The 27932-nt window shown below is 49.1% G+C and overlaps 2 protein-coding genes and 1 long non-coding RNA gene across 3 annotated transcripts; 1 reads left to right on the forward strand and 2 right to left on the reverse strand.

The window, feature by feature from the left end:
• Positions 1–7960: 7960 nt before the first annotated feature.
• LOC120982103 (protein S100-A2-like) lies at positions 7961–8444 on the reverse strand. The gene is made up of 2 exons (XM_040412053.1): positions 8313–8444; positions 7961–8170 (listed from the first exon to the last, which is right to left on the reverse strand). The coding sequence occupies exons 1-2, from the start codon at positions 8442–8444 to the stop codon at positions 8036–8038; spliced, it is 267 nt and encodes an 88-aa protein (XP_040267987.1). The 3' UTR covers positions 7961–8035.
• Positions 8445–8456: 12 nt separating this feature from the next.
• Positions 8457–27438, forward strand: LOC120982106. Its single transcript, XR_005774844.1, has 3 exons — positions 8457–8636; positions 18657–18662; positions 27040–27438. It is a non-coding gene; the product is annotated as an uncharacterized LOC120982106 (long non-coding RNA).
• LOC120982102 (protein S100-A2-like) lies at positions 26403–27872 on the reverse strand. The gene is made up of 3 exons (XM_040412052.1): positions 27749–27872; positions 26755–26892; positions 26403–26612 (listed from the first exon to the last, which is right to left on the reverse strand). The coding sequence occupies exons 2-3, from the start codon at positions 26884–26886 to the stop codon at positions 26478–26480; spliced, it is 267 nt and encodes an 88-aa protein (XP_040267986.1). The 5' UTR covers positions 26887–26892; positions 27749–27872; the 3' UTR covers positions 26403–26477.
• Between the last annotated feature and the right edge of the window lie 60 nt (positions 27873–27932).

Genomic DNA, 27932 nt, shown 5'->3' on the forward strand with positions numbered 1-27932 from the left:
AGGACAATGGCCACTGTCACCTGGTAATCATCTTCATGATGACACCTATAGATCAGAACTTTCTCACAAATCTGATATAATCAGGGGCTGGTACTACAGCTTTAGGCGGAGCACTACCATAAAGTCGTGAACGAGCTGAGAAATCTTCCGGGCTGTGTACAGTCCACCTGAAATACCAACAACATCCACAGTTCTGCTCACTATGGAAAATGTTAGTGCCGTATGATAACACATGAACTATTACTGGTGAAGACATGAGGTGACTGGGTGAAGGTGTGACCTGTGGCGAGAATGAACAAACCTGTGGAGCAACTGATGGCACCTGGTGGTTGTAACATGAAGTGCCCCCATGTGCCACGAAAGTGGCTCATGATCACCAAAGACTATAGGAATTGGCCCAGTGAAGTATTTTATTCCCCTCAGATGGACAGTTTAAATATACAGTAGCTGAGATTCTAAGGACGGGTCGTTCCCTGCAGTCTCAGGTTACTGTCCTCAACTACTGGCAAGAAGATGCAGATAATGCTAAAGGTACTCCAATTTATAAAAGTGTAGAAATCTCAGACCTAGAAGAGCGCTTTAATCGGTGTGAGGAGGCATACATGCTCCTCTGGGAAGGAAGGGGCACCGTCCTGTGAGCCATGATCGATTGCTGCCTGTCTCCTGATAATGCTGCAACAGACGTCTCCAACATCATTTCCAGTCAGCAGGTAATTTACCCATTACTCCTACAGTTCTGGCCCTGAAGTCCATGAAGCTTCCAGCCGGTTGTCCATTTACCTGTATCAGGACTACGTGATTCTTCCTCTTTTTAGCATCCATGCTCTGTTCTTCATTAGACATCCCGCTGGCATTCTCTGCTACTGAACACATCCTCAACCAGCTGCACATCTCTTCCTGACTGATTGCAGCAATGGGGTGTGCCACGTGAACTCTTGTGATAGGTGGCACTGGGGTGGCCTCTTGGCGAGGTGCTTACAGAAACCCTAGAGAATCACATTTATAGCTGTTTGATGAGTCAGCAGGGTCCATTGCTGGTCATGGTGTGGTCGTTTACCTTGGCTGGAGTTCTAGCGGTGTGTGCTGAGCTTCTCAGAGTTGCCTCCTCCAATGTTTGGGGTTCCTGATCAATCATCTACTCCTTATCTCCTACTGGACACCTTTGAAAGATCTGATCTTTCAGAAATAGCTAGCGGTAGTCCTGAAAAGTCTCAGAGCAATGAGTTCACTGATCCAGGGCATTTGTCCAAATAGGTGTCATGGGTCCTTTTTTGTAGGTTGTTGAAACACTGTTGTTAATATTCTGGTGTGATGGCACAACATACTAACAATGCCCCCTTAACCTCAGCATAGTCCAGCCGCTGTTCCTATGAAAGGGTGCAAAAGGTGGAATTCGCCTTTCCAGTAAGTTTCTGCAATAAGGTGTGACTTACACATGATCTCAAATGTTTCCAAATATGCATCATCGTCTTCCTGGTCCTCTAGACATGTATCAGGCCATCAGTGAGCGCCTTGACAGTCGGTGACACTACTGAGTGGCATTGGATGCACCGATGCAGAGTGTCTCATAGGTTCTCACTGTACTCAGGTCTTGAGAATACGAGGGCCAGTCAAAGGTGGCAATGTCTTCATCATCCAGGAACTGGCTACATTCTGGCACCATGAGGCCAGGCATTGTCCTGCACCAGGAGGAACCCAGGGCCCACTACCCCAATGTAAGGTCTGCCAATAGCTCTGGGGATTTCATGATGTGGAGGTTTGCAACCCTCCAAGGATATGCCAGACCATCACTGACCCATCGCGATACTGGCCATGCTGGATGATTTTGCAGTCAGTATAGCCTTCAGGATGGCTTCTCCAGACTCTTTCATGTTGATGTGCTCAGTGTCAACCCGCAAAGAAAACAGGCTTCAACAGCGATGTTTAGTGCTCTCATTAAGAAAGACAAAATAAGAGTATTGCAGGTTTGATATCTTTTAATGGCTAACAAAAATAGAAGTAATGATGATATCGAGCTTTCGAGACATCATCAGGCGTACTACAAGGATGTATGAAGAAACAGCAATATATATACAATAAGAGCTGAGACCTGGGGGAATGAATGGACATTTGAAAAACAACAGAATATCAAAGATCCTGAGAATGAGTCCTTAATTATCTGACAGATAAGGGGTGTGAAAGTTTTATGGCTCTCTAAATTGATGTTCTCTCAGAGACCTGGTGCCCCGACTATGTCTATAGAAGACTCTTTAGATCTTGTAGTGTCATAAATCCCGGGGACAAATTCAGTCCAGTATTCAAAGTCGAGCAGTGTTATAGATTTGTATTCCCAAATTCTTCTAGCTCTTTGGGATTTGAAGTTACCTTTTAATATGAGAACTTTCATGTGTTCTTCATCTTGTCCTGGGCTACAGAAATGCTTAGCCACAGGAAAGTGCAGCTTCTTCTTCTTCTTCTTGTGCGGCGGTGGGACCTCATCCTTGCATTGAGTTTCTGTCCTGTTTCTCCAACAGAGAATCAGATAAATCACATTAGATGTAGAACATGTGAATGTCCCAGGGATCTTATAGTCCTGCTGTGTGTTGGGGATCCGGATCTTGTCTGTTGTCTTTATATGGGAACAGGTTTTGCATCTTCTGATATTACAGGGATGGGTTCCTTTATGGCCTTGAACTTGATCTGATCAGAATGTTCCTTAGATTTGGAGGTTGTCAGTAAGCTAGTAAGGGGGGGGGGGGGGGGGGGGGAGATCTGGGAAGATTGTTTTTAGTCAATCATCCTTAAGTAGGACATGATTGATGTAATTTTTTGGCAGTTTTCCTCAATACCTCTAGTTGTGGGTTGTAGGTCACAACCAGAGGTACGCGCTGGTTCTGTTTCTTTTCATTGTATTGGAGAATGGGAAGTGATAGCATGCAGTGCAGGGGCCGAGGAGCTCCATATCTACTGCCATGTAGCACGATAAGTCCCTGTCTGCTCGGGATCACTCAGATCTTATATTCCTCAGGTCCTGATAACCGGAGGATCTCCTGGAAGATTGTCTACCTAGATCCCTTTATTGGTAGTGCCTAGCCTCAATGTTGTAGGTGGCACTACAAAATAGTCTTCTTCATGGAAATTTATTTTGCTTACTTTTTTCCCCAGGGAGCATTGCCTGGGTTATAATGGCCATCTTGCTGTTCTCAACAAGGAGAAACATTACTTCTCTGGCCTGAATGTTGGAGATCAACGCTCACCATAGATCTTGTCCACACTGGGGCTAACAATCTACAGTCGTGGCCAAAAGTTTTGAGAATTACATAAATATTGGAAATTGGAAAAGTTGCTGCTTAAGTTTTTATAATAGCAATTTGCATCTACTCCAGAATGTTATGAAGAGTGATCAGATGAATTGCATAGTCCTTCTTTGCCATGAAAATTAACTTAATCCCAAAAAAACCTTTCCACTGCATTTCATTGCTGTCATTAAAGGACCTGCTGAGATCATTTCAGTAATCGTCTTGTTAACTCAGGTGAGAATGTTGACGAGCACAAGGCTGGAGATCATTATGTCAGGCTGATTGGGTTAAAATGGCAGACTTGACATTGAGGGTGATGCTTGAAATCATTGTTCTTCCGTTGTTAACCACGGTGACCTGCAAAGAAACGCGTGCAGCCATCATTGCGTTGCATAAAAATGGCTTCACAGGCAAGGATATTGTGGCTACTAAGATTGCACCTCAATCAACAATTTATAGGATCATCAAGAACTTCAAGGAAAGAGGTTCAATTCTTGTTAAGAAGGCTTTAGGGCGTCCAAGAAAGTCCAGCAAGCGCCAGGATTGTCTCCTAAAGAGGATTCTGCTGCGGGATCGGAGTGCCACCAGTGCAGAGCTTGCGCAGGAATGGCAGCAGGCAGGTGTGAGCGCATCTGCACGCACAGTGAGGCGAAGACTTTTGGAAGATGGCCTGGTGTCAAGAAGGGCAGCAAAGAAGCCACTTCTCTCCAAAAAAACCCATCAGGGACAGATTGATCTTCTGTAGAAAGTATGGTGAATGGACTGCTGAGGACTGGGGCAAAGTCATATTCTCTGATGAAGCCTCTTTCCGATTGTTTGGGGCATCTGAAAAAAGGCTTGTCCGGAGAAGAAAAGGTGAGCGCTACCATCAGTCCTGTGTCATGCCAACAGTAAAGCATCCTGAGACCATTCATGTGTGGGGTTGCTTCTCATCCAAGGGAGTGGGCTCACTCACAATTTTTCCCAAAAACACAGCCATGAATAAAGAATGGTCCCAAAACACCCTCCAACAGCAACTTCTTCCAACAATCCAACAACAGTTTGGTGAAGAACAATGCATTTTCCAGCACGATGGAGCACCGTGCCATAAGGCAAAAGTGATAACTAAGTGGCTCGGGGACCAAAACGTTGACATTTTGGGTCCATGGCCTGGAAACTCCCCAGATCTTAATCCCATTGAGAACTTGTGGTCAATCCTCAAGAGGCGGGTGGACAAACAAAAACTTACTAATTCTGACAAACTCCAAGAAGTGATTATGAAAGAATTATGAAAGAATGGGTTGCTATCAGTCAGGAATTGGCCCAGAAGTTGATTGAGAGCATGTGCAGTCGGATTGCAGAGGTCCTGAAAAAGAAGGGCCAACACTGCAAATACTGACTCTTTGCAGAAATGTCATGTAATTGTCGATAAAAGCCTTTGAAACGTATAAAGTGCGTGTAATTATATTTCACTACATCACAGAAACACCTGAAACAAAGATCTAAAAGCAGTTTAGCAGCAAACGTTGTGAAAACTAATATTTGTGTCAAAACTTTTGGCCACGACTGTACATTCAATATTAGGATAGACAGGAGAAGGTGGCCGGAGAGCAGGAGCACCTTCAACTCCCAAGCCACTACAACACCCCAGAGTGGTGTTACCACTTCTGCACCTTGCTACTGTCTTTATTGGTCTAACCTCATGTCATCTTATGCGTTTATTCCAGGTCCTCCACACTCTGCATTTCTAATGTTATGTAACTGTTCATGTAATGTGCCTGGTTCACCAGCAGGTGGCAGCAAACACGGCAGGGCTATACTTACAGAGAATGGAACTTTTCATTCGATTCTAACCCCCCTCTGGAGAGATGTGGGCTTGTCCTACTTCCTGCAGGAAGGGTGGGGACCAGTTCAGTGTACCCCCTACTAAGGGAAGGTGTGCAGGGGCACGTCTCTGCTGAACGTGCCCACACCAGCCAGAGCACCATAATCTCTGCTGGCCATGGATGCCAAAGCTTGACACCTCAGGAGCCAAAAGGAAAGTTCCCTGGCAGAACCTAGAGTCAGACTACAAAGTGAAGTGCAGCATACAGAAGAGTTATACAGCCAGCCAGTACAGCAAAGTCAGAGAGAAACAGATATAGCAGAGTGGAGTTTGCCTGCCAGTTCCATGCTAAAGCCTGCTGGAACCAAGACAAAGCCTGTAAAACCGTTTGAGAACGTTTATGCAAAGTAAAGCTGCAATTGAAATTCATCTCAAGGTCTGGACTCCAGTTATTCTTTTATCCCTCAATTATTCCCCCTATTTATTGCTTCGGATCCAAAGTTTGGGGTCCAGCCGTATCCAGCACGGCTCCAGATGGCGACCAAAATGGTCGCCAATGCGACTTAGAATTTACAAATGGCGACAAGACTTTTTAGTGCGCCCTCCCCCCCCCCAACACCTCAGTATAATAAACATTGGCGCAGTGGGCAGTGCCAATGAGGGTTAAAAAAAAATAATTATTAACTCACCTCCTCCAATTGATCGCGTAGCTGCCGGTCTCCTGTTCTTTCTTCAGGACCTGTGGTGACGTCACTGAGTTTATCACATGGTCAATTACCATGGTGATGTACCATGTGATGAGCACAGTGATGTCACCACAGGTCCTTTGACAGGTCCTGAAGAAAAAACAGGAGACCGGCTGCTACGCGATCAATTGGAGGAGGTGAGTTATTTTTTAATTTTTTTAACCCACATTGGCACTGCCCACTGCGCCACCAATGTTTATTATACTGGGGTGTTGGGATGGGGGGGGGGGGTGCACTGCGCCACCAATGTTTATTATACTGGGGTGTATATAATATATATTATATTGACCTTCTACTTAGCATTCTGTATTAAAGAATGCTATTATTTTCCCTTATAACCATGTGATAAGGGAAAATAACACAGTGAATAGACTGTCATCCTAGCAACCATGCGTGAAAATCGCTCCGCATCCACACTTGCTTGCGGATGCTTGCGATTTTCACGCAGCCCCATTAACTTCTATGGGGCCTGCGTGCGTGAAAAACGCACAACATAGAGCATGCTGCGATTTTCACGCAATGCACAAGTGATGCGTGAAAATCACTGCTCATGTGCACAGCCCCATAGAAGTGAATGGGTCCGGATTCAGTGCGGGTGCAATGCGTTCAACTCACGCATTGCACCCGCGCAGAAATCTCGCCCGTGTGAAAGGGGCCTAAGCGTGAATAGGACAAGGGTTTCAGCCCCTAAGGGGGCTAATAAGTAAAAAAAAAAAAAAAATATTAAGTTTAATTCCCCCTTTCCCAATTTTACATATAAAATATATAAACAATAAATAAATAAACATATTACATAGCGCTGCGTCCGAAAAGTCCAAACTATTAAATTATTAAAAAATATCTCCTATGCGGTGAGCATTCGCCATTTTTTAGTCACCTTGTAACTCCAAAAAATAGGATAGGACTGTTCTAATATGGGCCGAACGTTTCATAAAATGCGAAATGCACGTGGCTTTTTTTTTTGCGCGGTATGGAGTATCGCAATACTTTTTTATGGTGACTAAAGCGAATCAAAATTTTGGTATTGAAACAACTCTACGCCGATCTGATCAGCGTAGCATTGTCACGATATCAGAATTTTGATTCGGTTTCGATTTGGAGACTAAAAATTTTATTTGGCTCCTAAACTTTTCAGTTCAGGAGCCAATGGCAACTAGGTATTTTATTTTAGTCTGGAGCACTGTATCCAGGTAAGAGCACTGACACAAAGAAATTTTAGGCCGCAGTATACCACTCGGCAATTCCTACACCTGAGATGCGCCACACAGAGGGCCCGAGGGGGAGGCGCCTGTTCCACCACCATTAATTCCCCAAGCCACCACCAACAGTCCGAGTCACAACTAGCCATCATTCATCCCCCAAGCCACCACCTATGCCCTGAGCCATCAGTAACCATGACCAGCTTCCTGAGCCATCAGTAACCATGACCAGCTTCCTGAGCCATCAGTAACCATGACCAGTTTCCGGAGCCATCAGTGACCATGACCAGCTTCCTGAGCCATCAGTAACCATGACCAGCTTCCTGAGCCATCAGTAACCATGACCAGCTTCCTGAGCCATCAGTAACCATGACCAGCTTCCTGAGCCATCAGTAACCATGACCAGCTTCCTGAGCCATCAGTAACCATGACCAGTTTCCGGAGCAATCAGTGACCATGACCAGCTTCCTGAGCCATCAGTAACCATGACCAGCTTCCTGAGCCATCAGTAACCATGACCAGCTTCCTGAGCCATCAGTAACCATGACCAGCTTTCGGAGCCATCACTAACCATGACCAGTTTCCTGAGCCATCACCAACCATGACCAGCTTCCTGAGCCATCACCAACCATGACCAGCTTCCTGAGCCATCAGTAACCATGACCAGCTTCCTGAGCCATCAGTAACCATGACCATATGAGCCGTGTTAATGCTGGTTGTGGGACTACCTTGCATCTACATTTGACCTTTGTAGACTGGGTAGGTGACCCCTCCCCCCTGAATAGGTAACCTTTGTAGACTGGGTAGGTGACCCCTCCCCCCTGAAAAGGTGATCTTTGTAGACTGGGTAGGTGACCCTTTCCCCCTGAATAGGTGACCTTTGTAGACTGGGTAGGTGACCCCTCCCTATATAAAACAGAACGAATCAGCCGATAACGAGTCTAAACATTTTATTGACAGATATTACAATGATAACACATCATCTCTCCCGCTCGTTGCCCTCCGCATTTAGAGGCTTTTCTTTAAGCATATGGTTACACAGGCCAGAAACGTGACGTATTCCTTGAAATCGACCTTGCCGTCACCGTCCATGTCCATCTGTCCAAAAATTCCTTTGAGAATTTCATCCTTCTTTTGACTTTCCTGTGGTAAGACAGGTAGAGTGTTACTCAGTGTCACAGTATCCATTACTATACACACTATAATATCACTATGTGGAGTAGCCAGTGTGGGGGCTGGGCCCTGACAACTTCTCCAGTGACATACATGGTGGCCGGGTACTTACACACAGAGCTGGGAACTCTTTTTGGACCAGGTTGATGAGCTCACTCTTGCTCAGGGTGCTGCTGTCTCCATCGCCCTTTGCATAACTATCAAAAGTTTTCATCATGGTGATCATCACACCTTGGAGAGCCATTGTTATCTAAGGAAAAAGCACAGACACACGGTCAATGGCGCCAGCACAACCAGCGCCTTGTGCCATGCAGCAGGGGGCGGTATAACGGTCCTCTTCCATGCCGAGTCTCTCTTTACTATAATAGGATGCATTTATCAAGAACGAAGGAACCGGGTATCAACATGGCACTGCTTTAATTGGAAGGGGGGGGGGGTGGGAGGGGGTGGCAAGGTATGTACCAGTTGCTGAGTGCCAGGGGCAAAACAAGCACCTCTCCTTTGGCTAGGGTGTTTAGTTACAGGACCAGGCCAGCAAATGGAATCTTGCCCCAAGTGATGAGAGGCCGAGCTGATGTACAGACACTCCGTGAAGGAGGGTTTAATGACGGCATACAAGCAGCGCCCGGACTAAGTCTACAGAGAAATCATATAGGGGACGAGTATCTGCAAAATGCAGAGCGCACCCCGCCTGTACCACGGCCACCGCAGGTATGTGCGCCCCCATAAAACCTTCCAACCAAATGAGTCTTACATGTTACCGGAAGAAGAGACAAACCCCAAGGGAAGAGCAAGAAGCATTAACATCATACATAATGGGGCACGTGGCGGAGCAGAGAGAGAGAGTACAGCCGGTATACAGGAGCAGAGCAGAGAGTACAGCCGGTATACAGGAGCGGAGCGTACAGCCGGTATACAGGAGCGGAGCAGAGAGAGAGTACAGCCAGTATACAGGAGCAGAGCAGAGAGAGAGTACAGCCGGTATACAGGAGCGGAGCAGAGAGAGAGTACAGCCGGTATACAGGAGCGGAGCAGAGAGAGAGTACAGCCGGTATACAGGAGCGGAGCAGAGAGAGTACAGGAGCGGAGCAGAGAGAGTACAGTTGGTATACAGGACCGGAGCAGAGAGAGTACAATTGGTATACAGGAGCGGAGGAGAAGAGGTAAGCCGGTATACAGGAGCGGAGGAGAAGAGTACAGCCGGTATACAGGACCGGAGCAGAGAGTACAGACAGTATACAGGACCGGAGCAGAGAGTACAGACAGTATACAGGAGCGGAGCAGAGAGTACAGACAGTATACAGGAGTGGAGCAGAGAGTACAGACAGTGTACAGGACCGGAGCAGAGAGTACAGACAGTATACAGGAGAGGAGCAGAGAGTACAGACAGTATACAGGAGCGGAGCAGAGAGTACAGACAGTATACAGGAGCAGAGAGTACAGACAGTATACAGGAGAGGAGCAGAGAGTACAGACAGTATACAGGACCGGAGCAGAGATTGCGGACCGTACAGATCTGGAGAGAAGGGAGACATGAGGCACCTACCAGCTAATGAGGCAGAGCAGTGTTCAGACTCGGGAGCTGCGGAGAGATGCGTCAGAGCAGTGTCATCGCTCTTATATAGACAGGCGGCTCCTGCCGGGGCATCCCCTAAACCAGAGGGGGCGCCCTTCCCCCACACACACTCCTCATTGGCCATGATTGTTGTGGGATGTCCTATCACAGACTGTCCAAATCTGCGAGGGACCACTGCCTACTTAACCCCTTTCTGACTGAGAGACCTGTGGGGTGCCACACCCTGAACCAGCTCCATGTAAACTGCCCGAGGACAGATCCACAGAGACAACGCCCAAAGTGTAAGGCTGCTTTCACACAGCCAGTGCTTGATCAGTGATATAAGATCCCACCACCAGGACATAAGAACCCACCACCAGGACATAAGAGCCCACCACCAGGACACAAGAGCCCACCACCAGGACACAAGAGCCCACAGCCAGGACATAAGAGCCCACCACCAGGACATAAGAGCCCACCTGTAACGGGGTTCCGAAGGTGCACTCGGTCCCCCATTACCCGCAGACCTGTTGCTTAGCTTTGGGAATGAGGATCTGTGTTTGACCTCATTCCCAGGGCGGCGTTACTAGCTGGGTGGCTCCCTGCTCCTAAGTCTGCCTTGAGCGCCGAGCTGATCACTCGGTGCTCGACTAGTTGGTCTGTCGGTCATGTGACGCTGGCCACGTCACATGACCCTCACTCCCCACTATAAATACAGGCAGCCTGCTGGACACAGGTTGCCTGTTAATTTAGGTTCCACCTGTGATTTGGTCTTTCCTGGCGTTCTTACCTCCTGCTGAATTCCTGACCATCCTCTGCCTGCTCCTTGTGTACTTTGCTGCTCTCCTGGTATTTATGACCCCGGCTTCCCCTGACAATTCTCTGCTTGCTCCCTTTGTACTTTGTAGCTTTCCTGGTATTGACTCGGTCCGTTCACGTCCTGTTGTTTGTCTGTCTGTCATCCCTGCACTTATTCCAAGTTAGGGATTGCCGTCCAGTTGTCCCCTGTCATTAGGACTCGCGAGGCAAGTAGGCAGGGCCAGGGGTAAGGGTGGAGCGCAGTGGTCACTTCCCTTCCCCCTGTGTGTGTGTGTACGCGACCGTTACACCACCACCAGGACACAAGAGCCCACAGCCAGGACACAAGAGCCCACAGCCAGGACACAAGAGCCCACCACTAGGACACAAGAGCCCACCGCCAGGACACAAGAGATCACAGCCAGGACATAAGAGTTCACCGCCAGCACATAAGAGCCCACCGCCAGGACACAAGAGCCCACAGCCAGGACACAAGAGCCAACAGCCAGGACATAAGACCCACCACCAGGACATAAGAGCCCACCACCAGAAGATAGCCCACCACCAGGACATAAAGAGCCCACAGCCAGGATATAAGAGCCCACCACCAGGATATTAGAGCCTACCACCAGGACACAAGAGTCCACAGCCAGGACACAAGAGCTCACCGCCAGGAAATAAGAGCCCACAGCCAGGACACAAGAGCCCACAGCCAGGACACAAGAGCCCACCGCCAGGACACAAGAGCCCACCACCAGGACACAAGAGCCCACCGCCAGGACACAAGAGTTCACCGCCAGGACACAAGAGCCCACTGCCAGAAGATAAGAGCCATTCACCAGGACATAGGAGCCCACCAGCAGAACATAAGAGGCCACAACCAGGATATAATAACCCACCACCAGGACATAAGAGCCCACCACCAGGACATAAGAGCCCACCAGCAGAACATAAGAGGCCACAACCAGGATATAAGAACCGACCACCAGGACATAAGAGCCCACCACCAGGACATAAGAGCCCACCACCAGAAGATAAGAGCCATTCACCAGGACAGAAGAGCCCACCACCAGGACACAAGAGCCCACCGCCAGAAGATAAGAGTTCACCGCCAGGACACAAGAGCCCACAGCCAGGACACAAGAGCCCACAGCCAGGACACAAGAGCCCACCGCCAGAAGATAAGAGCCATTCACCAGGACATAAGATCCCACCAGCAGAACATAAGAGGCCACAACCAGGATATAAGAACCCACCACCAGGACATAGGAGCCCACCACCAGGACATAAGAGCCCACCAGCAGAACATAAGAGGCCACAACCAGGATATAAGAACCGACCACCAGGACATAAGAGCCCACCACCAGGACATAAGAGCCCACCACCAGAAGATAAGAGCCATTCACCAGGACAGAAGAGCCCACCACCAGGACACAAGAGCCCACTGCCAGGACACAAGAGCCCACCGCCAGAAGATAAGAGCCATTCACCAGGACATAAGAGCCCACCAGCAGAACATAAGAGGCCACAACCAGGATATAAGAACCCACCACCAGGACATAAGAGCCCACCACCAGGACATAAGAGCCCACCACCAGAAGATAAGAGCCATTCACCAGGACATAAGAGCCCACCACCAGGACATAAGAGCCCATCACTAGGATATAAGATCCCACAACCAGGATATAAGAGCCCACCACCAGAAAATAAGAGCCATAAACCAGAAAATAAGAGGCCACCTCCTGGAAATAAGCGCCCACTAATGCAACATAAGAGCCTACCAGCAGGATAGAAGAGCCATTTACCCAGAAATAAGAGCCCAGCACAAGTATCTCACATCACGGGCTCAGATACATAACATCCTCTTCTAGGTGTTGTGGACATTTGTCCTGCGGTTTCAGCAGTCGGATGAGTTCACATTATTACTACGCATATTATACGTGCCGGGCAGCCTGTATTTGTGGGAGGGGCAGAGGCCACGCCCCCTCTGCCTTTATAACCTCGGCGGGGGTTACAGACGGGACGTGCAGCCAGGTACCTGGTACTTCCGGTTTGCGTCTGGTTCCTGCACGTCCCGCTCTTTTTCGTCACGGTCTGGGTGAGTATCTGTTGGCGTTCGGCTCGTCTCGGGTGTCGTTCAGGTAAGCAGGGGGAATCTGATGCCGGCACGGCGGGTCCGGTCCTCACCCCGGCGGGGGGGCAGCGCGCGGCTGGTCACGATACTTACCGCGGTACTGGGGCGGTGCAAGCATGTTGCGGGGTATACCGTGGCCCGGCAGGCTTCCATGAGGCAGGCCGGGCGGCGCAGGCTTCATGCGGGCGGGCGTTCCGGGAGCAGCCGCGTGTGCCGGTTGCTAGGCACGCTCTGCGGCTCCGCCCCTGGTAACGCTCGCACCGTGTTTAGGAACCCCCGCCAAATATATAGGAATAAGGATACTGTGCAGTATGTTTGCTTCATGTCTTCATACCACTATACAAATATACAACATTTGACTATTAGAAGCACGTCTGTAGGCGGCGAGAAATAGAATACAGAGGGTCACTGTAGAAAAACAGCATACAGGCCCCTCGCTCTCCATAGATCACCCCACTCCCTTATGTGTCTATCACTCTAGTAGTACTTGTGAGTTATGGAAGCATTATATTAATGCGGTACATGTAATCTATTAACTGTAGGAGGTTGCTTCACAAGTGATAATGTCAAGTACCGGCTTCCTCCATGGCTGGAGCATTTCATATATACCGTCGGTAGATGGGAGTTGACACTATCCTGGACATACTATCTCGTGATCTATATCCTTGCTACACGTGTGATAGTTGTCAGCCACCAGCTGTTTTCACCATGGCTGGGGTCACTCACATATACGGACGGTATATGTGTTGTGATTGTTTCATTTCATCTATGGTATTTACATATAGGTCGTTTCATAGTTCCTTGTTATGTGTGCCCACTGGTTCCATCAGGCACGTGGCTGATCACCATTGGGTCACATTGACAGAGGCGCATGCACGTCAGCACATGCGCTTGGTCAAGCACGTGGCTGGTTTCATGGGAACTGTTTCCATTCACCTATTTGTTTTCTGTCCTTAAGTGCCATATTGAATATCTTACGGTTCTAGAGTCTTTTGCTTTTCCTGCTCTAGAAGCGGCTTGTTGGCTCTGCATACGGGAACAGCAGTGCCGGTGTTCTGTTCAAAAAAAAAACAAACTTATCTTTTTGTCTTGCGTCATCATATTGCAGTATCTGCTTCTGGTCGGCTATTTGACGCTCCACTCCGGTTCAAGGATTCTTGACTTGCAGTAGGTGGTACGTCCTGTCTTCTATACGGGTATGGTATGTGTCACAGGGGTTTGGCCGCAGGCACTTTCACACGTTCCATATGTAATGTCCGCCGCACCCATGGCATGTGGTTCCTCGTGGCACGTCCAGGTTGTCATACCTCTCTCTCTCTCTCCCTCTTTGCTCGTCTGCTGGAAACGTTCGGGCGCTATTCTGTCAGCCACCCCGGTGGCTCATAATTCTGCCTAAAACTTCCAGGTTGTCACTTTGTCTATTGTGGTACGTCTGCTTGAAACGTTCAGGCATTGTTGCGTCCGCCGCTCCGGTGGCATGTGGTCCGGCCTTGAATCCCAGGTTGTCGTTTTTGTTTATTGTGGTGCGTCTGCTTGAAGCATTCAGGCAAAGTCTCGTCCGCCACTTCGTGGCACGGTGTCCTGGATTCCAGGGTGTCTCGTCATCTCATGTGGTACATCCGCTTGAAGCGTTCAAGCAGTATTATGTTGTTCACTCCTGGAACGTCCAGGTTGCCATGCTCGTCTACTGTTGCACGTCTGCTTGAAACGTTCAGGCAAAGTATGTCTGCCACGCTGGTGGCTTGTGGTCCTGCCTGGAACGTCCAGGTTGTCATATTTATCTCCTGTTGTACGTCTGCTTGAAACGTTCGGGCAAATATGACGTCCGTCACCCCGGTGACACGTGGTCCTGCCTGGTACGTCCAGGTTGTCTTACTTGTATCTTGTTACACGTTTGTCTGAAGCGTTCAGGCAATGTCGCGTCAGCCGCCCCGGCGGCATGGTGTCCTGTCTAAGTACGTCCAAGGGGTCTTTCTTTCACCAAATTTAGCTCACCTCCGCCCATAGCAGCATGCTTGACCCTGCAGCACGCCCGGGGGGCACGTCATCCTGGTTATTGGCTCTTCTGTCCTCATCATTGTTGCCTAGAAACGTTTAGGCCATGTTTCTCGTTTACCCTTAGGGGCAGGTTGTACGGCCTGACGCGACCAAGTGGGTTATTCCCAGTGCATTTAGATGTTCATTCTTGTTCTTGTTTATACGGCAGCACGTTGGGGTCTCGGTGCCTTCGGTTTCCCATAAACAAGGCCTCCACCTCGGTTGGTGGTACGGGGCCTCCAGTACGGTATCGTTATCATTTTCATCAAATTCCATTACCAGGTGAGTATCAATTCAGGTCAGTCAGGTCGGCCATAATCTAGGGGCGGTCTTTCTGGTGGAGGCCAAAAGGGGGAGGGGCCATCGGGATGTCCAAGACGCGCCTGGTGTCGGCACTAGTAACAAAGGTTTTGTCCTCAGGTGATATCCAGGGCGTAGAGTATTGCAGAGTGGTCAACATATCCCAGGCCTCAGACATCGACGATGCCTCGTCCATCTCCGGGTCCGTGGTTTCCGGTCTGGCTGGTCATGGATCCCTGAGGAACTGGACAATTCCAAAATTGGTGGCCGAATTGAATAAAAGGGGCATCAGTCACCCGGCTTCGGCCAGGAAAGCCGAACTTTATAGGCTGCTGGTATCCAGCCCGGGCCCACCCAGCGAGCAGCTGGCAGTACCTACTGTCCAGGCATCGCTGGCTCAGTTGAATGCCACTATGGGGAGTCTGGCTGCCTCAGTTGCAGACATCCAGCACAGGGTCATGGAGCTGGAGTCCAGGGCCTCCACCTCGTCGCAGTCGGTGTCGCCCGTGAAGGGGGTGTCAGGGCCAGTGGCGGTTTCCCCAGATATGTCGGCTACTCCGCCGGCCATTGTCCCAGCTCATTTTGTGGCGGAAAATATCAGGAGGGATATACTGGCAGGCAAAGAGGTCAACCTGGCATCTATCCTCATAGCATCCCATGATGCAAGCGAGCACAGAACCATCGATTGCGGGGAGGTGTCAGTAGTGATGAAGTCCAAAGATGCCCGACTGAATCGCAAACTGTCCATACCCGAGTTTGTGCTCGCTTTCAGTTTGTTCAGGGACGTCATCTGCTCGGCACAGCCTAATAGGAGGGAGTAGCTGGACGCCTATCTATATCAGGTCACCGATTTGGGCCACAAGTATGGGGGCTCGGCGTTTTATGATTACCATCGGTCCTTCGCGGCTAAAGCCGCAGCCTCCCTAGCACAGTTACAATTCATGACCAATTGGGCTGTGCTAGACATGGAGCTTTTCTGCAGGCATTTTGCAGGGCTCCGAGCCCCCACTTGTGGTTCGTGCCAGTCCATTTTCCATGACACAGTATGGTGCCCCAACGAGGCATCTGCCCGTCCATATAGAGCCCTTCCAGGTACATCAGGAGTCACCAGGGGTCCGGCCCTCATGGACAAGTTTGGTAGGCCGATTGTGTATCTGGGCAAAAGCCAGATATGTAATAATTTTAACTTCGGTCACTGCATGTTCAGTGGGTGCAGGGCCCTCCACGTGTGCACAGTCTGCTTTCGTGCACATCCAAGGTCCACCTGTCCCAAAAAGTCATCTAAACAGGCATGACTGACCGACATCAACATCGATCTCCTGGGGGCACTCCTAGTAGGGCATGGTGATCAACAGTTTGTGATGCATCTGCTTACGGGTCTGTCACAAGGGTTCCATACGGGGTTGGTGGCCCTTCCGCATGCCAACTGGGAGTGTGAGAATCTTCTCTCTGCCAGACAGGATCCAGAGGCTGTGCAAGCGGCGATTTCCTTGGAGCTGGAAAAAGGGTTCCTCATCGGTCCGTTTGATTCTATTCCCTTTGAAGTATGGAGGGTTAACCCCATTGGAGTGGTGGCTAAGAAGGACTCAAATAAAAAAAGACTTATATATGATCTCTCGGCTCCTCATTCCTCTCACATACCCAGTATCAACTCCCTCATACCGTCGGAAGAGTTTAGTATGAAGTACTCCTCTATCGATGAGGCGATTCAGTTTATTCTCAAGGCAGGCAGGGGGGCCTGGTTGTCCAAGACAGATATTGCGGACGCCTTCAAACTGCTCCCGATCCATCCGCAACTGTGGCAATACTACGGCATCAAGTGGGCAGGCAGGTACTACTTTGCCAATCGCCTAACGTTTGGCTCTAAAAGCCGCCCATGGCTGTTTGACCGTCTGGCCCAGGCCCTGCATTGGATCCTGGTCGAACATGGGCAGGCGCCCATGTGCATACATTACCTGGACGACTTCCTGCTGGTGGAACACCCTGCCCAGCAGCCCTCCAGCTTATCCTCTCTGCTGGAATTATTCTCGGCACTCCAGGTTCCTGTCGCCTCGGGGAAGACGGTAGGTCCTTCCAAGACGATCACCTTCCTGGGGGTCATCCTGGACTCAGTGAGGTTGGAAGCAAGGCTCCCCGAGGAGAAGTTGCAGCAGATACGGTTAGCCATCCTGGAGGCGTCCAAGGCATGCGTACTGACCAAGACGAACCTCCAATCGTTGCTGGGCCGCCTGAACTTCGCCATGAGGGTCATGCCCCAGGGACATACCTTTGTTTCCCGGCTCCTGCTGCTCCTGCCATCAGCCCCAGAGCAAGACAGTATTATTCGGTTGGACCAACAGGCCATGGCGGACCTGTCCATGTGGAATACATTTATGTCTTCATGGAATGGGGTAAGGTTGTTCATTCCCCCGCGGAACCCATCCTCTCCCACGGTTTATTCAGATGCAGCCGCATCCAAGGGCTTTGCAGCCATATTCGGCAATCACTGGCTGGCCGGTGCCTGGCCGTCCCAGATCACGGTGGACAGGGAGGCTCTTTGGTCATCCCCCCTGTTGGAATTATATCCTTTAGTAGCAGCAGCCCAGGTATGGGGCCACGACTGGTCAGACTCGAGGGTGTTGTTTATCACTGATAGTCAGGACTTGGTTGACATCATCCGTAGTGGCAGAGCTAAATCCCCTAAGATCATGACCCTCATGCGCAGGTTGGTGTGGCTGTCCATGGTGCATAATTTTTGCTTTGAGTGCTCCCACATTCAGGGTTCCATGAATACGGCTGCGGATGCGCTGTCCCGGTTTAACGTTAATGTCTTTTTTCAGATTATGCCGCATGCAGACGCAGCCGGGGCGGGCATTCCAGCTTACAGCGACCTGGTGTGGGATTAACGGCTTTGATCAGGACAGCTAAAGATCTCTTGCACCAGAGCCTTTCTGAAAACGCGGTCAGAAATTATCGCACGGGCTGGAACCTTTATAAGGAGTTTGCAAAGAGTCATCCACAAGGCAACGTGGATGACGTGTCATTCGTGATGGCATTTATCTCGCATTGTCATGCCAACCTCGGTCTCGCGCACAACACCATCCGCCTTTACTTGGCAGGAATTCAACATCAATTCACATTGAACAACCCTGCCCGAGTATCTTTTTTCACATCACAAGCCATCAAGGCCACGCTCCGGGGCATTGAGAAAGCCGGTACAAGTAGGCCAGTGGTCCGTCAACCCATGTCCGGCTCCTTGTTTAGGCAGTTGTCCTTGGCTCTGGATGGTAATCCTTTTGGGCCTTTGGTTAGCACCGTCATTAAAGCCGCCCTATACCTGGGGTTTTACGGGTTCCTCCGGCCGGGGGAATTCACTACTGCCGTCCAGAACAGCCATCATCTGCAGAAGCAGCACTTGACCTGGCATCACGACCATTTTATACTGAGCATCCGGTCTACCAAGACCGCTCAAACAGGACCTCCAACTCTGGTGAGGTTTTACCCCTCGCACAACGACTGGTGCCCGGTCAATGCGCTGCAGCAATTGTCGTCAGGGCTGCAGGCGGCAGCCCCAGATAGTCCTCTACTTCCCTTAAAGGGGGGTCCATTGTCCACATCTCAGTTCATGTCCCATGTCCGCTCCTTGGTTGCAGGGTTGGGTCAGGATCCCAAGGCCATCTCGGGCCACTCCTTTCGCATTGGGGCGGCCTCAGCCGCTTCTAGGCACAAAATACCGCCACATGTCATCAGGAGTATGGGGCGGTGGAGATCGTCTTGTTTCTCCAGATATGTACCAAATCCTCAATCCGAGATTCGTGATGCGTTCTGTTCACTTGCCCTGTAATGCTACAATAAAGTGTTTAACAGTATGGTTATGTCTCCATTTTTGGCCCCTTTTAGGCCTACCCTCGCTCCGGGCTCCCGGCATTAACCAGCCTTCGGTAAGCTCCGATTAGTACGTTCAAGGGCCGTCGCCCTGACCACAAGTATATTATACACGTACTGTGTTCCTGTTATTATCGGCTTCTATTCACACAGGACAATGGCTGTGATTACAAGTAATCTCCTCCATGATGACACAGATCTCATATAATCAGAGGCTGGTACTACAGCTTTACGCGGAGCTCTACCATGGAGTCATGAAAGTACAAGGACGAGCTGAGAAATCTTCTGGCTCTGTAGAGACCACCAGAAATACCAACAAACTCTACAGTTCTGCTCCACTATGCAATATGTTAGTGCCATATGATAACACATGAACTATTACTGGTGAAGACATGAGGTGACTAAGTGAAGGTGTGACCTGTGGCGAGAATGAACAAACCTGTGGAGCAACTGATGGCACCTGGTGGTTGTAACATGAAGTGCCCCCATGTGACACGAAAGTGGCTCATGATCACCAAAGATAGGCACCGAACAATAGGAATTGGCCCCAGTGAAGTATTTTATTCCCCTCAGATGGACAGTTTAAATATACAGTAGCTGAGATTCTAAGGACGGGTCGTTCCCTGCAGTCTCAGGTTACTGTCCTCAACTACTGGCAAGAAGATGCAGATAATGCTAAAGATACTCCAATTTGTAAAAGTGTAGAAATCTCAGACCTAGAAGAGCGCTTTAATCGGTGTGAGGAGGCATACATGCTCCTCTGGGAAGAAAGGGGCACCGTCCTGTGAGCCATGCTCGATTGCTGCCTGTCTCCTGATAATGCTGCAACAGACGTCTCCAACATCATTTCCAGTCAGCAGGTAATTTACCCATTACTCCTACAGTTCTGGCTCTGAAGTCCATGAAGCTTCCAGCCGGTTGTCCATTTACCTGTATCAGGACTACGTGATTCTTCCTCTTTTTAGCATCCATGCTCTGTTCTTCATTAGACATCCCGCTGGCATTCTCTGCTACTGAACACATCCTCAACCAGCTGCACATCTCTTCCTGACTGATTGCAGGAATGGGGTGTGCCACGTGAACTCTTGTGATAGGTGGCACTGGGGTGGCCTCTTGGCGAGGTGCTTACAGAAACCATAGAGAATCACATTTATAGCTGTTTGATGAGTCAGCAGGGTCCATTGCTGGTCATGGTGTGGTCGTTTACCATGGCTGGAGTTCTAGCGGTGTGTGCTGAGCTTCTCAGAGTTGCCTCCTCCAATGTTTGGGGTTCCTGATCCATCACCCCCTAAAGATGGTTTTACAGGAAGCCTGTAGAAGTTGCCTGGGTGGTACGGTCCTTTACCATCGCTGGTGTTATAGCAGTGTGTGCTGATCTTCTTCAAGTTGCAGATCAACTTTTCATATATCAATCTGCAATGCAGGCTGCCTCCTCCAATGTTTGGGGTTCCTGATCAATCATCTACTCCTTATCTCCTACTGGACACCTTTGAAAGATCTGATCTTTCAGAAATAGCTAGCGGTAGTCCTGAAAAGTCTCACAGCCATGAGTTCACTGATCCAGGGCATTTGTCCAAATAGGTGTCATGGGTCCTTTTTTGTAGGTTGTTGAAACACTGTTGTTAATATTCTGGTGTGATGGCACAACATACTAACAATGCCCCCTTAACCTCAGCATAGTCCAGCCGCTGTTCCTATGAAAGGGTGCAAAAGGTGGAATTCGCCTTTCCAGTAAGTTTCCGCAATAAGGTGTGACTTACACATGATCTCAAATGTTTCCAAATATGCATCATCGTCTTCTTGGTCCCCTAGACATGTATCAGGGCATCAGTGAGCGCCTTGACAGTCGGTGACACTACTGAGTGGCATTGGATGCACCGATGCAGAGTGTTTCATAGGTTCTCACTGTACTCAGGTCTTGAGAATACGAGGGCCAGTCAAAGGTGGCAATGTCTTCATCATCCAGGAACTGGCTACATTCTGGCACCATGAGGCCAGGCATTGTCCTGCACCAGGAGGAACCCAGGGCCCACTACACCAATGTTAGGTCTGCCAATAGCTCTGGGGATTTCATGATGTGGAGGTTTGCAACCCTCCAAGGATATGCCAGACCATCACTGACCCATCGCGATACTGGCCATGCTGGATGATTTTGCAGTCAGTATAGCCTTCAGGATGGCTTCTCCAGACTCTTTCATGTTGATGTGCTCAATGTCCACCCGCAAAGAAAACAGGCTTCAACAGCGATGTTTAGTGCTCTCATTAAGAAAGACAAAATAAGAGTATTGCAGGTTTGATATCTTTTAATGGCTAACAAAAATAGAAGTAATGATGATATCGAGCTTTCGAGACATCATCAGGCGTACTACAAGGATGTATGAAGAAACAGCAATATATATACAATAAGAGCAGAGACCTGGGGGAATGAATGGACTTTTGAAAAACAACAGAATATCAAAGATCTTGAGAATGAGTCCTTAATTATCTGACAGATAAGTGGTGTGAGAGTTTTATGGCTCTCTAAATTGATGTTCTCTCAGAGACCTGGTGCCCCAACTATGTCTATAGAAGACTCTTTAGATCTTGTAGTGTCATAAATCCCGGGGACAAATTCAGTCCAGTATTCAAAGTGTCGAGCAGTGTTATAGATTTGTATTCCCAAATTCTTCTAGCTCTTTGGGATTTGAAGTTACCTTTTAATATGAGAACTTTCATGTGTTCTTCATTGTGTCCTGGGCTACAGAAATGCTTAGCCACAGGAAAGTGCAGCTTCTTCTTCTTCTTCTTGTGCGGCGGTGGGACCTCATCCTTGCATTGAGTTTCTGTCCTGTTTCTCCAACAGAGAATCAGATAAATCACATTAGATGTAGAACATGTGAATGTCCCAGGGATCTTATAGTCCTGCTGTGTGTTGGGGATCCGGATCTTGTCTGTTGTCTTTATATGGGAACAGGTTTTGCATCTTCTGATATTACAGGGATGGGTTCCTTTATGGCCTTGAACTTGATCTGACAAGAATGTTCCTTAGATTTGGAGGTTGTCAGTAAGCTAGTAAAGGGGGTGTAACGGAACGCCTAGTACCCCGACCGGGTACCTCCGTCGATAGATGCTCCTAGTGCTTCCATAGGACTCCAAGCACTCCACTCGACACCGTCAGCGCTGCAGACCCCGCGAACCGCCAAAGCTTGGTGGAGGTCTCGCCGTCTCCTACCCACCCTGGACCTACGACAAGGCTCCAGTGGGTGAACCTCTCCTAAATCCAGAGACAGGAACCAGGAGCAAGCTCTTACAAGAGCTTATACTCAGGGTAGTATTATGATATAGCAATCCCCAAGAGTGTAGTTATTCCATCCCCCAAACATGAGCCAAGACTTCATGAAGGTATAAAACAGGAACTCCCTTTATTTTAACACACAAGCATTTTATACACATCTTCCAACAAAGTTACCACCCCAGGGTTTTGTAAAAACAGCCAATAACCACGTACAATACACTCAGACACTCCAACACAAAATCCTCCCCTCTGTCCGTGATAGAATTACCTCACACTGGGTTGATGCAATCATCACAGACAGACGAATACACAATATCCTCTGTCCTGGAGACAACCGAGAAGTAATTCAATTATCTCTCAGGACAAAGGACATCGCCAATTCACACAGAGAGACAATGGAACAGACATCACTTACTCAAACATACAATGTCCCACCCTTTACATTACACATAGACATTTAACACATTCCCAGACAGCTCAAGTCTGAGTGCATATTATTAGGTGAATGGCACTCAGACAACATGAATACAATAACATGAGCTAACTGGGTGCCCTCACATAACATACAATACAATTACACAGACAGATGGTTCTGTCACACATCTCAAAACCCCACATGTCCCCATATGGCTTGGATCTGAGCGCTCAGATGCCACAAACATAGTCAAATCGCCATGGGGTTTAAGTTTTGCATGGGCTGATGAGAGGGCCCTCAATCCTGGGGCAAGAGGCTAGTACCCAGTCCCCTCCAAAACCCAGTGGCGAGGTTGGTTTCGCCACAGGGGGGATCTGGGGAGATTGTTTTTAGTCAATCATCCTTACGTAGGACATGATGTAATTTTTTGGCAGTTTTCCTCAATACCTCTAGTTGGGGGTTGTAGGTCACAACCAGAGGTACGCGCTGGTTCTGTTTCTTTTCATTGTATTGGAGAATGGGAAGTGATAGCATGCAGTGCAGGGGCCGAGGAGCTCCATATCTACTGCCATGTAGCACGATAAGTCCCTGTCTGCTCAGGATCACTCAGATCTTATATTCCTCAGGTCCTGATGACCGGAGGATCTCCTGGAAGATTTTCTACCTAGATCCCTTTATTGGTAGTGCCTAGCCTCAATGTTGTAGGTGGCACTACAAAATAGTCTCATGCTAAAGCCTGCTGGAACCAAGACAAAGCCTGTAAAACCGTTTGAGAACGTTTATGCAAAGTAAAGCTGCAATTGAAATTCATCTCAAGGTCTGGACTCCAGTTATTCTTTTATCCCTCAATTATTCCCCCTATTTATTGCTTCGGATCCAAAGTTTGGGGTCCAGCCGTATCCAGCACGGCTCCAGATGGCGACCAAAATGGTCGCCAATGCGACTTAGAATTTACAAATGGAGTCAAGACTTTTTAGTCTTGTCGCCATTTGCGACTAGACCGGCCACCGCGGCTCTGCAGTTGAATGCAGCGGCGGGGCACAGGAGATAGTTCTCTGCCCCGCCGCCGATGTTCTTCTCAGCAGCGAAGAGGAGGAGTCTCTCCCTCCTCCCTGTGCTGCTGCTGCCGGCGCCGCTGCCAGTAAGAAGAGAGACGGGAGGAGGGGAGGGGCTGTGGCCGGCACCCGACCTCTATGACAGGAAGCTGCGATCAGTGGCAGTTAACCCTTCATGTGCGGTTCCTGAGGGGCTGAGGGGTTAACTGCTAGCGGATCACAGCTCCCCGTCATAGGTCGGGTGCCGGCTATTTGATTTCGGCACCCGCCTCCTGTATTTGTATTAACAGCTCAGTTATCTTCATTGGTGGCGCAGCCCCCCCCCCCCCCCCATTATAATAAACATTGGAGGCACAGTGCGCCCCCCCCCCACCCCCAAACCCCCAGTATAATAAACATTGGCGCAGTGGGCAGTGCCAATGAGGGTTAAAAAAATAATAATAATTAACTCACCTCTTCCAATTGATCGCGTAGCTGCCGGTCTCCTGTTCTTTCTTCAGGACCTGTGGTGACGTCACTGAGCTTATCACATGGTCAATTACCATGGTGATGGATCATGTGATGTACCATGTGATGAGCACAGTGATGTCACCACCGGTCCTTTGACAGGTCCTGAAGAAAGAACAGGAGACCGGCAGCTACGCGATCAATTGGAGGAGGCGAGTTAATATTTTTTTTTTTAACCCTCATTGGCACTGCCCACTGTGCCACCAATGTTTATTATACTGGGGTGTTGGGGGTGGGGGGCGCACTGCGCCACCAATGTCTATTGTACTGGGGTGTTGGGGGGGGGGGGGCGCACTGCACCACCAATCTACTGGGTTGTTGGGGGGGGCGCACTGCGCCACCAATGTTTATTATACTGGGGTGTATATAATATTTATTATATTGACCTTCTACTTAGCATTCTGTATTAAAGAATATTATTTTCCCTTATAACCGTGTTATAAGGGAAAATAACACAGTGAATAGACTGTAATCCTAGCAACCATGCGTGAAAATCGCACCGCATCCACACTTGCTTGCGATTTTCACGCAGCCCCATTAACTTCTATGGGGCCTGCGTTGAGTGAAAATAGAGCATGCTGCGATTTTCACGCAACGCACAAGTGATGCGTGAAAATCACCGCTCATGTGCACAGCCCCATAGAAGTGAATGGGTCCGGATTCAGTGCGGGTGCAATGCGTCCACCTCACGCATTGCACCCGACAAGAAATCTCGCCCGTGTGAAAGGGGCCTAAGGGTGAATAGGACAAGGGTTTCAGCCCCTAAGGGGGCTAATAAGTAAGAAAAAAAAAAAAACACTAAAAATATTAAGTTTAAATCCCCCTTTCCCAATTTTACATATAAACAATAAATAAATAAACATATTACAGAGCGCTGCGTCCGAAAAGTCCAAACTATTAAATTAAAAAATATCTCCTATGCGGTGAGCATTCGCCATTTTTTTTGTCACCTTGTCACCACAAAAAATAGGATAGGACTGTTCTATTATGGGCGAACGTTTCATAAAATGCGAAATGCACGCGGCTTTTTTTTTTTTTTTTGCGCTGTATTTGAGTATCGCAATACTTTTTTATGGTGACGAAAGCGAATCAAAATTTTGGTATCGAAACAACCCTACGCCGATCTGATCGGCATAGCGTTGTCACGATACCAAAATTTTGATTCGGTTTCGATTTGGCGACTAAAAATTTTATTTGGCTCCTAAATTTTTCAGTTCAGGAGCCAATGGCTACTAGGTATTTTATTTTAGTCTGGAGCACTGTGACACAAAGAAATTTTAGGCCGCAGTATACCACTCGGCAATTCCTACACCTGGGATGCGCGACACAGAGGGGGAGGCGCCTGTTGCAACACCATTAATTCCCCAAGCCACCACCAACAGTCCGAGTCACAACTAGCCATCATTCATCCCCCAAGCCACCACCTATGCCCTGAGCCATCAGTAACCATGACCAGCTTCCTGAGCCATCACCAACCATGACCAGCTTCCTGAGCCATCAGTAACCATGACCAGCTTCCTGAGCCATCAGTAACCATGACCAGCTTCCTGAGCCATTAGTAACCATGACCAGCTTCCTGAGCCATCACCAACCATAACCAGCTTCCTGAGCCATCAGTAACCATGACCAGCTTCCTGAGCCATCACTAACCATGACCAGCTTCCTGAGCCATCAGTAACCATGACCAGCTTCCTGAGCCATCAGTAACCATGACCAGCTTCCTGAGCCATCAGTAACCGTGACCAGCTTCCTGAGCCATCAGTAACCATGACCAGCTTCCTGAGCCATCAGTAACCATGACCAGCTTCCTGAGCCATCAGTAACCATGACCAGCTTCCTGAGCCATCAGTAACCATGACCAGCTTCCTGAGCCATTAGTAACCATGACCAGCTTCCTGAGCCATCAGTAACCATGACCAGCTTCCTGAGCCATCAGTAACCGTGACCAGCTTCCTGAGCCATCAGTAACCGTGACTAGCTTCCTGAGCCATCAGTGACCATGACCAGCTTCCTGAGCCATCAGTGACCATGACCAGCTTCCTGAGCCATCAGTAACCATGACCAGCTTCCTGAGCCATCACCAACCATGACCAGCTTCCTGAGCCACTACCAACCTCTGAGCCGCTGTTCTCCTCTGTAATACATATCAGCCGTGTTAATGCTGGTTGTGGGACTACCTTGCATCTACATTTGACCTTTGTAGACTGGGTAGGTGACCCCTCCCCCCTGAATGTCCCTATATAAAACAGAATGAATCAGCCGATAACGAGTCTAAACATTTTATTGACAGATATTACAATGATAACACATCATCTCTCCTGCTCGTTGCCCTCCGCATTTAGAGGCTTTCTTTTAAGGCCATGGTTACACAGGCCAGAAACGTGACGTATTCCTTGAAATCGACTTTGCTGTCACCGTCCATGTCCATCTGTCCACAAATTCCTTTGAGAATTTCATCCTTCTTTTGACTTTCCTGTGGTAAGACAGGTAGAGTGTTACTCAGTGTCACAGTATCCATTACTATACACACTGTAATATCACTATGTGGAGTAGCCAGTGTGGGGGCTGGGCCCTGACAACTTCTCCAGTGACATACATGGTGGCCGGGTACTTACACACAGAGCTGGGAACTCTTTTTGGACCAGGTTGATGAGCTCGCTCTTGCTCAGGGTGCTGCTGTCTCCATCGCCCTTTGCATAACTATCAAAAGTTTTCATCACGGTGATCATCACACCTTGGAGAGCCATTGTTATCTAAGGAAAAAGCACAGACACACGGTCAATGGCGCCAGCACAACCAGCGCCTTGTGCCATGCAATAGGATAATAGGATGCATTTATCAAGAACGAAGGAACCAGGCATCAACATGGCACTGCTTTAATTGGAAGGGGGGGTGGCAAGGTATGTACCAGTTGCTGAGTGCCAGGGGCGCCAACAAGCACCTCTCCTTTGCCTAGGGTGTTTAGATACAGGACCAGGCCAGCAAATGGAATCTTGCCCCAAGTGATGAGAAGCCGAGCTGATGGTTTAATGATGGCATACAAGCAGCGCCCGGACTTAGTCTACAGAGAAATCATATAGGGGACGAGTATCTGCAATACAAAATGTATGCAAACTGCAGAGCGCACCCCGCCTGTACCACGGCCACCGCAAATATGTGCGCCCCCATAAAACCTTCCAACCAAATGAGAGTCTTACATGTTACCGGAAGAAGAGACAAACCCCAAGGGAAGAGCAAGAAGCATTAACATCATACATAATGGGGCACGTGGCGGAGCAGAGAGAGAGAGTACAGCCGGTATACAGGAGCGGAGCGTACAGCCGGTATACAGGAGCAGAGCAGAGAGTACAGACAGTATACAGGAGCGGAGCGGAGAGTACAGACAGTATACAGGAGCGGAGCAGAGAGTACAGACAGTATACAGGAGTGGAGCAGAGAGTACAGACAGTATACAGGAGCGGAGCAGAGAGTATAGACAGTATACAGGAGCGGAGCAGAGAGTACAGACAGTATACAGGAGCGGAGCAGAGAGTACAGACAGTATACAGGACCGGAGCAGAGATTGCGGATCGTACAGATCTGGAGAGAAGGGAGGCATGAGGCACCTACCAGCTAATGAGGCAGAGCAGTGTTCAGACTCGGGAGCTGCGGAGAGATGCGTCAGAGCAGTGTCATCGCTCTTATATAGACAGGCGGCTCCTGCCGGGGCATCCCCTAAACCAGAGGGGGCGCTTTTCCCCCACACACACTCCTCATTGGCAATGATTGTTGTGGGATGTCCTATCACAGACTG

The sequence above is a fragment of the Bufo bufo genome, chromosome 11, assembly GCF_905171765.1.
Source record: "Bufo bufo chromosome 11, aBufBuf1.1, whole genome shotgun sequence".
NCBI lineage: Eukaryota > Metazoa > Chordata > Amphibia > Anura > Bufonidae > Bufo > Bufo bufo.